The following is a 10661-nucleotide window of genomic DNA, read 5'->3' as shown; positions in this document are numbered from 1 at the left end:
TGAGCACACTAGATAAACACGATACGGTCGTGAGGGCTTAAGTTCGCTTCGTATTCACAAACTGAAAGTGGAACCTATTGGCGCAATTGTGTTTTTCTTTTTTTTTCCCCCAGTAATATTCAGCTGCTATGGTGCAGGCTTAGAGAAGATGAGTTTTCCCAGTATGTATTACAGAAAGAGAAAAGGGCAAGGGAATAGCATATGAATAAAAGATCAATGTCGTGATGGATCACAGAATTTTAGGAGGTAAGAAAAGATTTCTTAGGAAAGATTCTGTAAACCAATCCTCAAGGGTTCAAGTCCAGTTTTATTGACCTAAAACATCATGTTTATTCCTTTATGGCCGTACTTCTCAAATTGAGAATACAAAAAAAATTATCTGGGGGCCTTGTCATAAATGCAGATTTTTGAACCATCCTCAGAAATTCTGGGACATAGAGTTTTTTCCTTGTCATAAGTAGACTATTCTGTGAAAAACACTGCATTACAGTGTTTTAGTTGAAAACATTTGAAAGCAGAGTGTGGGGGAAGAGAACTGGGTTGCTCAGATAATTGTTTACACTTTCTACTCCACAACCACGAAAAGCTGATGTTCCAAATATTGGGGCTCTTAACCAGATATATTAATGAAAAGTAAGCCACCGTGAGGAGCGACATTGCAATAACCGAGGCAATATATTCAGTCATTTTATTTTTCTACTTCCATTAGGTTCCTTGGACAGAGATACAAGCATGATATTTAATTTCGAATCTGCAAAACCAGCTTAGCATGGCGTTACATCTGATGCATCGGTTTTCCAGAAAGCCCAAGAACTGTGTTCTGTTTGGGAAGAAAAAGATAAACATTTCTAAGAGAAACAGTTTCTTAAATTTGTTGAATAGCTAAATAAGTCAAATACACTTGACGAATGTATAGAATAAATTTAATCATATGAACGAAACCATTTAGTGTGAGGTTTATGTGACATGAGAAAGCATCAGGGAAATGAAAAGGCACGCATTTCCTAGAGAGAAAATAAAAGGTTTCTCTGTAACTCTAACAATCAATATTTAAACAAACAAACAAACAAACAAAAATCCCTGTATCGGCTCTTTATTTATTCCCAATGCACTGACAGAGCTGCATCTGTCTGAAGACTTTAAGGAAGAATAGCCCGAAGAAATACATCAGCGAATCTCTGTTCGGCTTGTTTGTTTTTTAATTACCCTCTTCTAATATTTTTTCCACTGATTTGCATTAGGCTTACGGTGCTTTGTCACTTTTGGTATTTAACATCGCACCAGGGCTGTGCCATGTTTTGAACAATAACAATTTATTCGGTGCATTTCTAACTATTTATAATTATAATAATAACTATCGTGGATTGAGCACTTACTCCACATCCTGCATAATATGTCTAATAATCAAACCCATGAGGTAGGTATTATTTACAAGTTATCATTCCTTCTCTCTCACTAGATGTCCACTTCACGGACCCCTTTCTTCTCTGCATCTGCTCCCAACTCTGTCCTCTGCAGCCTGCTGACGTAGGGCTGTCAACATTCTTGAGCATTTCTAAACCTAGAGCCAACAACAGCTTCAGCCTCTGCTGGGTCTTCCTTCATAGTGACAAATTTACTTAATCCCCAACTTGAAACTTAAAAGGGTGGCAGCTCTAAATGCTGGCCATTATAAACTTCTTTATCTCACACAAACATACCTATCTTCCTTAAAATATTTGGCTCTAATAAATAGTGGGTATTTTTCAAACTCTAGGAATTGCTGAAGGAAGGAAAAAAATGTTGGATCTTAAACCAATCACTATTGTCATGAGTTACTTTGTAATTTGGGGTGCATTCTTCATCATTTAGGACCAAGAGGTGGTAAATATTATTGATATTCGATATTTCCTTTAATATTATTATTCGAACTTAACTTTCAATTATATAAGATGGCATGACTCACTTGAATATTCATCAATAAAACCACTACCTTGAGTTTTAAGGAAAATAATTGAAAAGGAAAATGTTTATGCAAGTGGAGAAACTCACTGCTTCATCTTGCTAATCCTTCTGCCACCTCTCTTTTTTAAATATCCAATGACCAAATTGACGTGGCTCCTTACATTTATGTAAAAAGGTACCAATTATGGTGAGGGGCGAATGGAAGTCATAGCTAAAAGTTCCAGCATTGGACTTACTTACCTTTGAAGCATTTGGGGATTTCAAAGGTACCATCTATGCACTGAGCATCCTCTGTGTAGCTACACATCTTTTCCTTATTTTTGCAGAAAAAAGAAACTTTTTCACCGTGTAGCATTCCATTCTTAAATTTTTCTTGGATCTTTACTTTCTCTCCTCTGTAGATCACAGTAGCCTTCTTAACAGATATTTTACAAGATGCTGAAAGAGACAATATTTGTAGTCAAGACTTAGGAGTTCTGCTAGCGTTTCTTAAAGAGAATGAAGTATTTGAGCCAGTAGATGAGTACACCTGAAATAAACTGCTCAAGACAAGGTTTCAAGACTGAACGTAATCACACCAGTATCATTGCTAACAGCAGCTCTTTATCAATGAAACCATTAATCGTGGATTCCAAGATGGCCTTTTCTTCCTCTACAGAAGCCACACGTGAAGGTCAGAGCAGAAGCTTCAGCAAAAAAGAACTCATATTGCCATTGCATATAAGCCTACACTGGCCCACTCAGAATCCATTTACTGAGCCAGTGTTCCCACCCACCAGCCACTGTGATGACAACTCACAAATGTGTTCCTTTCTTTGAAAACTGCCTTCAGCTACTTCTCCCAGGAGGTGATCAAATCGGCCCCCCTCCCCCAGGGTCAGGAAAGGAAGCAACCTATAGCCAATGGCTGACTGACGGATGGGATCCGAAATACAGGTCCCTTGGGATCAACTCTGGGGTAGGATTCGTGGTCCAGAGCTCCCAGGGGGAAGAAACTGAGACTGGACTTTAACTGATCCCACATACTTGTTCAAAACTAAGTTGGATCAGAAGCGTCAGCATCACTTGGAGACTTGGTAGAAATGCAAATTCTCAGGTCCTATCCAGATCTACTTACTCAGAAACATATTCCAGTGTCCTACTTTATCCTACCTGCTTCACTCTCGTTCTCTTGAGACACTCACTTAATAAATCACCTGCACTGAATCTGTCTCACGCTCTGCTTCTAGGGGACCCCAACCTATGACACTAGTCATATGTCATTTTGCCTACTATATCTAATTTCCTTTTCCGCTTACGCTGTCCAGCCCACGGCAATCTGAGCAGAAATATAGTGCTAGGTTGTGGTTTTTTGCAAGTACACAACACTGACCAAACAAAGGATAGACATCTAACCCAAAAGGAACCAGTATCTCAGGAAAAAGATGCCAACCAGTGATGAATCCTTTAGTTGAGAGGTTCTAATATAGAGTCGAGCCAGGTTCAAGGGGAGGAAGCAGAGAAACAGGGAGATTAGAGAGACTACGCAGACACGGAGATATAAAAAAAAATAGCAATTGTTCCTGAATTTCAACTCTTAAGTTATAGGAGGACCAGCTGTGTTTCATTCCTTTTCCTCAATGTTCATCCGACTGCCTGTTACCCATTCATAATAAGTCCCCATTTCCTTGAACCACCCTGAATGTGTGGTTGTTTTTTGCAACAATGAGAAGTCTCACCTAAAACAAAGAAGAAACTGATGCTCCTAGGCAAAGACTTAAAGGCAGTTATAGAAAGCCTACACAAACTTCCACCATATTATCAATACTTACACAAATCTGTTTCTTTCATACAGTTTAGTTTCATACAAGCTTGCTAAGCATGAAGCTTCCCCACGCACATGTGAGTCCTAAGCCTAAAGTATTTCATAAGCCAATAGCTGTGAAGCAAGTCTGAGCAGCAAGTGGAAAATGATTGGAACATGAACACGCCAAATAAAGATGATCCTTTAATTCAGAGACATTTTAGGACCTCGCCCATATTTCATACCTTTACAACTTAGCTGTGCAGACCAGTTTCCATATCTGGTACATTCTACTTCTTCCGGGCCATCCAAGACAAATGTATCGTGGCAACCAAACGTGGCTTTATCCTTGTAATAAAGTGCTTCTTTTGCTGGATAGTTCACGAATCCATTGTCTGGTCTTGATGGGAAAGGGCATTTTACTTCTAAAAAGTTTATTCAATAAGAAGACATAGTATAAATAGCGGAATTTTCAATAGTTTCCAAAAATGGGAACTGCACAATTGTAATGATTTTCTCTTATCCTCACACTTACCTTTGCATTCTGGTAACGCGGTCCAATTTCCAGATGCTGTGCAGGTAACGGTATCGTTTCCGAACATGGCGTAGTGTGGCAAACACTTAAACGTCGCCGTGTTTCCATAAAGGGTTCTGTTCCCAGCCAACGACTTATAAGCACTGAGCTCTGCAAACTTAGGTGTGGGAGGGAGAGGACAGGTCATCCCTGGAAAAAGGAAAAAACGATCATTTGTATGAAAATGGTGAAGGCTTTCAAATATATTCTTTCCAGAAAGGAAAAAAAAAAATCTGAAGATGAAGTCGAGAAAATGCAAAATTTAATCAGTTGCCAGAGTAAAAGTCATCAACTGTAGAAGCCAAATAAGAAAATACGATCTGAAAATCAAAGGTCCGAATCAGTCAAAAAACTAAAAAATGAAGTACATTTAAGTCTCACCACTGCTGATTTTCCTTTTATAATGACACAATGGTTAGATTTCCATAAAATTTTTGATCCAAATGCTACCTTGGAAGATGTTTCTGGAAGTCAGAATTGGTGGAGGACATTGCTGAAGGGTCATCCTGCAATTATCGCTGATGACAGCAATTTGGCGCAAAGTATTTGTGACATCTGTGTTCTGCTGCTGGTTTAGGTTCGTTTGTTCCTACCGAATACCTCCTCCTTTTGCAATCTGTATGTATAGAGCTTTTACGAGTTGCTTTACACAGAGAAACGGTATAGATTGTCATCCCAACCCAACTAGCATGGAGTTTCAACAAGCCCAGGGAAAGTTATCCAAACATAATGGAAGTTAGTGCAGACCAATCTGTGATTTGACTGGGGCTGTCTAGAGCCTTGCGACTCAAAGTGTGATTCACAAACTAGCAGCATGAGCATTGCCCGGGAGTCTGCTAGAAATGCAGAAGCTCAAACTGCACCCCAGAACCAAGAAGCAGACTCTGCATTTTAACAAGATGCCCAGTTGATTCGTGTGTACATTGAAGAATGAGAAGCACCCAGTCAGACTGAAGCTAAAGTAATCTATTTGCTTGTAACTAAGAAGGAAAAAAATGACTTTACAAAATAGATACAAATCTGCTTAAAAAGGGAAACTATAGGACCCATGGTGATTCCTACTGCTGAGTAAAAAAACTCTACTTAATTCATCCCCCAAATTGTTTTTCATAGTGTAGGTTTTTTCAACTAGTGTTTATTTTAAATTGCTTTGCCTTTCTACTTGCTTTTGCTAAGGCAGACCTCACTGAAATGTTAAAAATCCGTAACTATTATTGTAATGCCTGGGCTTGCCGGTCAAAGATTAGATTTACATAAATCACAAGTTAGGTAATGTAAGGATGCCCCTCCCTATATAAGTAAACTCCAGAGCTTACCCTGGTGGCTCAGCTGAGCATTCCCTAAATAAATCATCAGTGACTTTGGGAGGAAACTCAATCAGCTTTTAGGATGCAGGGACCTTCGATAGGCTCTCAGCTTACTGTGAAGGTGACCTTGCTTGTCTCCCTTATCACTACTAAGGCAGAGCTAAATTAAGTCTCCCTTGGCTTCGTAGCCTCACAGCTGAGAACAGGAGGTGGCACATAGTAGGCCTTCAGTACGTGTTTATTGAATACATGAATGAGTGAATGAATGAATGAGGTTCCAGAGTGGAAAGAAGGTGTTTGATCTCACTGTTTCCAAAAGTTCTTCCAGTCAACTGGTGGTGGCCCCTGGTAGACCAATGCCACACACGTCCGAGCCCCTGCCCAAACATCGTGGGAGTGTTAGAATGAATAAACCCAGAAACCACTGGCTCCGTCAGGTGGAGGATGCAAAACATGTTTATGAGTAGCATGCTTCCCTTCTGGCATTCCAAAGCGGTTGTTCCATCCTCCAGAGTAAGATGCTATTAGAACGAACATTCCCCCATAAAGGCGACCAACCATCTCACGGAGCTGAGATGGAACCGTTTCTGGGGCATGGAATTTACAGTGCTAAAACCAGGCTAAAACCAACTGGTCACCTTCCCCATAACTGGGACCCACAGACTCACGGGTACAGACAGGAAGGTCTGGACTCCATTTTCCTTCCTCAGTGCACTTAGCAGAATTAGTTCCATTCAGATAAAACCTGCAAAAGGAAAATGTGATCCATCAAGCAGGAAAATAATCCATCGAGAGCATCTCAAATGTCTTCTCCTTTGAGCACTGCTTCAGATTAATACTATTGACCTCTTTCCCGTTTTATAATGTTGTTTCCTCGAGGAGCCTGACACTCATCTAAGGCTCATCAAGCCTTCCAACCTAATGCTCCAAGTGAATCGCTGAAGAATCGGGTGGGGCAGAGAGGGTTCTGCGGGTTGTGGGTCTAGAAGCCAAACTCCCAAATCCCTCATTTCTAACCAGCTAGCTAAGTTAACTGCTTCTTATATAAAACAAAGAACCATTTTCTTTTCAGGATCACAAAAGTGAATCAAACTGAGTAATCTCTACCCTCCATTTTCTGAGAGCCTAGTGACACGGGTGTGTAAAAAACAATGCAGCCTATTATTAGGGTGATCACTTTGTAATTCTATAAATGCCTGGTTGCTATGTTGTACACCTGAAACTAATGTAATGCTGTGTGTCAACTGTAATTGAAAACAAAGATTTCAGATTTGAAAACGAAGAAACAAAGAAACTATGCAGTCTTATTTCCGTGGAAAATGGAACATTCTGTCCCTGAAGCCAATTTTTTCAATATTGTTTATCATCAGAACCATCAGCGAATTACTGTTTCAGATGAAAAAACTACATTTCTTTATCACACATAGTATTTCTTAATTTCCAATCCCAAACAAGGATCCTCAGTAAAATTTTGCCCTCGTCTACAGCCAACACGCTATTACAATGGTATTGATGGCATCTTTTTCTGATAAGGCAGATGAGCTATGTTACTGACTACAAGAGCTTTCTTCCTGGGAATGTTGTGCTGCATTAGGTGATTTAAGAGAACTCTGTTTTACACTGTCATACTCCCAACTTTCTCTATAAAATTCGCTTCTAGGGAATACCAGGTCAGTCTATCAAATTAGCCCCATGACTAAAGCCCAAATCTAATTCCTAAAGTATTTTAACCCTCAAGTCAAGATTTGGCCCAGAGATGATAAGGAATCATCATCCAGTTTCAATCACGTCGATGTACATCCTCAGATAAGTAACTAATCAGGAGCAGAAAAATTAGATATATTTCACTAATTGTCATAATCTCTACCTTCTACTCTGCCCCTTCAACAACATTGAACATTCGTATTCAGTGATTTATATTCAGTGAGTCCAGCTTAAAGGCTAGAAATAAAATATGGACCAGTCGTGAGGTTTAGCTTGAGGACACAGCTACTCAGTCACTCATCCTTACCCAGCGTTACATGAAAAACTGATCGTGTTGGGATATTCAAAACTTGTATAGCGTACAGCTCCGTTTTCTAAGATTCCGGCAAAAGGACATACTCTGGCTGTGATTTAAGGAGAAAAAGGTAAATATCTATTTATAGAATTTTCTATTAAAACAAAAAACATATAAACTAATTTCTATCTTTCAATCCGATAACTTTATTGGTAACCATTCTGAGACAATAACTCAAGTCAAATGATATGTGCACTAAGGTGTTGATTACACTGTTACCTATAAGAATAAGAATGGAACAGTCTAAATGTTCACTATCGGGGCATTATTTTAATTAATGATGGTAAGTCAACAGTCGAACTATAATGCAGCCAATAAAATATTGATTATGAAAACCATAGAGACACAGTCAGTGTTTCTGATATGCTGATGAAAATAGGAAAAATGCAAAATAATATCTGCTCTGTGCGATAATGCAAAAATATATGCATGGAAAATAACCGGAAAAATGAAATAGTGTTCCAGAGTTATGGCTGACTAAAAGAAAAAAATTCCCTAATGATATTATAGTGGTTTTTCATTAAAAATTATGTGTGGTCAATTTTAATCAAAAAGTATATTAAAATCACTTGTACAAATGTATGTAATTTTCACAATGGTCATCTCCAAATGACCTAAATAACCAGAGCCCAGATAGGTCCATATAGTTATTTTTAGTGCTTAACTTCTATATAAAATTGCTAGAAATCCCATCTGGTCAATTATTCAGTATTTGATTGTCAAAACTTATGCCAACATGATATCACAGAACTATGTGAATGAATAAAAGCAACCACCAACGATCTACTCACACCTGTTAGAATAGCTATCATCAACAAGACAAGTAACAACAAGTGTTGGAGAAGACGTGAGGAAAACGGAACCCTCATATACCGCTGGTGGGAATGTAAAGAGGTATAGACACTATGGAAAACAGTATGGGGCGTCCTCAAAAAAATTAAGAATAGAGTTACCATATGACCCAGCAATCCGTCTTCTGGGTATCTACCCCCAACATTTGGAAACATTTGTTCATAAAGAAATATGTATCTCTATGTTCATTGCAGCATTATTCATAGTGGCCAAACCATGGAAATAACCAAAGGGTCCTACTGTAGATGATTGGATAAAGATGTACTACATATATACAAAGGAATATTACTCAGCTATAAGAAAAGATGAAATGCTACTTTTTGTAACAACATGAATGGATCTTGAGATTATTATGCTAAGTGAAATAAGTCAGATGAAAAAAGCTGAGAACCATATGATTTCACTCGTACATGAAATATAATGCTGAAGGCAACAATCCAACAAGACAAATAAAAACTCAGACACAGACAAGAGTTTAGTGTTTACCAGAGAGAAAGGAGGGGGTAGGAGGAGGCAAAGAGGATCAAAAATATGGTAAAGGAAGGAGATTGGACTTTGGGTGGTAAACACACAATGCAGTATAAAGATGATGTATTATAGAATTGTATACATGAAACCTACATAATTTTTTCAATTAAAATATCAACCATCTACTATAAATCAAGAGATCTATGTGTATATAGTCTGCATTATGTTATTAATCTAATATAATATATAATATATATTTTATTATAAATATAACATATAATATGGACATAATTTAAACAAAATTCATTGCCTTTTCAGTAACTATTCAACCCGCTCTCATTTCGAAGCAAAGTCTAAAAATACGATGCTTCCTTGTGTTTTATTTTTTCATGCGTCTGCTTAAATTTCGGAGTATGTGCGCTTCTCTTTTCGCTTCTATAGTGTTTTCATCTCTCTTTATCGTACCAGGTCTCTTTCTCACATCTCCCCTATTTCCAGGCCAAGCTCATCTCCTCCTCTTTAAATAGCACCTACTGCCCTTCGTCTCCTCCCCCACGGAGAAGCCCCCACATTCTCTCATTTCTTCACAGCCCTCCTCTCTGCAGCTTCCTGGCCCGCTGCCCCCTGGGTTATCCCCCAAAATGTCCAGAATCCAGATGAGGGGAGAGGATGTGTGTGCGAGCCGGCGCTGACTTACGTCTACATCTCAGCGTGTTAATGGGCCAAAGTCCTGTGAAAGGGCAGGTAAACCGTCTCATGCTTCCATGGGACACATAGCCCGGCTGGCAGGTGTACACTATCTGCTCCCCTGGCTCATAGGATGTTTTTAAGGGAGAAACGATGGCAAATGGTAAATCGTCTGGCTTGGGACAGGCTGAAATAAAGCACAAAGCAGTTAAGAAACCTGTGTTTGCATTTTTAAGTTTAGCTAGCACAGAAATGAAAACTGTTTAATGCTGCCAATAATAACTATAACAAGTTCTGTGCCAAATACTTCGTCTGTGCCATATTTCGACGACTCTCTTCAACAACCCACCAAAGAGTACTATCATTATCCCCACTTCACGAGTGAGTACGCTGACGCTTAAATTGGTTATCTTATGGAGAAGCTTTAAACGTGGCGATATTAAAGAGTAAGTATCAATGCAGTCTCTCTAGCATCCAGCCTAAAGAGAATTAAAGTTGTTATTAGCAATCCCTTGTATATACTAGGGTGTTGGGTATGTCAATTATATTTGCAAAAACAAAGAGTACTTACTCCGTCCTGTGACAGCCACATAGAAAAAACTGGAGAATAAGACGAGCAATGGAGAAATCATTGTGGACGATTCTCACTGGCACCACCAAAGTGGCTTTCCTCTACCAAAAAGAGAGATGCAGATATAAAAGTGCTTAAATATTAACTATTTTTTGGTGCACTTTCATCTCTGTAAATAGAAGATAAAATATCATGATTCGAAGGGAACTCTGAGGCCTATGTTCTTTAATCATTTACTTTTCGCTTCTGTGGGTCTGTTGTGAAATCTTTGGTAGATGGGTTTCTGTCTTCATGACATGTGTGTTAAAGGCACAAAACAGTCAATTACTGCCTCTGATAGAATGCTGGTGATTCCCAGATTACTGGGTCTCCAGTCCAGACCTCTGGTTCTCCATCCCGTAGTGGCTGAATCGCCA

At 39.0% G+C, this 10661-nt stretch overlaps 1 protein-coding gene across 1 annotated transcript; it reads right to left on the bottom strand.

Moving 5' to 3' along the window:
- Positions 1–289: 289 nt before the first annotated feature.
- APOH (apolipoprotein H) lies at positions 290–10381 on the bottom strand. The gene is made up of 8 exons (XM_036223598.1): positions 10246–10381; positions 9685–9861; positions 7620–7716; positions 6277–6353; positions 4263–4451; positions 3973–4152; positions 2185–2382; positions 290–820 (listed from the first exon to the last, which is right to left on the bottom strand). The coding sequence occupies exons 1-8, from the start codon at positions 10304–10306 to the stop codon at positions 765–767; spliced, it is 1035 nt and encodes a 344-aa protein (XP_036079491.1). The 5' UTR covers positions 10307–10381; the 3' UTR covers positions 290–764.
- Positions 10382–10661: the final 280 nt, after the last annotated feature.

Source organism: Rousettus aegyptiacus, unplaced genomic scaffold (assembly GCF_014176215.1).
Source record: "Rousettus aegyptiacus isolate mRouAeg1 unplaced genomic scaffold, mRouAeg1.p scaffold_m13_p_6, whole genome shotgun sequence".
NCBI classification, from domain to species: Eukaryota; Metazoa; Chordata; class Mammalia; order Chiroptera; family Pteropodidae; genus Rousettus; species Rousettus aegyptiacus.
Note: the sequence above shows the minus strand (reverse complement) of the source record. Positions and strands in the feature narration are given on the sequence as shown.

Excerpts from the sequence above, each read along its gene's own strand:
- APOH (XM_036223598.1), bottom strand. The coding sequence starts at position 10,306 with ATGATTTCTCCATTGCTCGTCTTATTCTCCAGTTTTTTCTATGTGGCT. Across the intron at positions 7,717-9,684 it reads TAACACGCTGAGATGTAGAC|CCAGAGTATGTCCTTTTGCC; the intron begins GTAAGTCAGCGC and ends CTTAAATCACAG. Across the intron at positions 2,383-3,972 it reads TGCACAGCTAAGTTGTAAAG|CATCTTGTAAAATATCTGTT; the intron begins GTATGAAATATG and ends TGTCTCTTTCAG.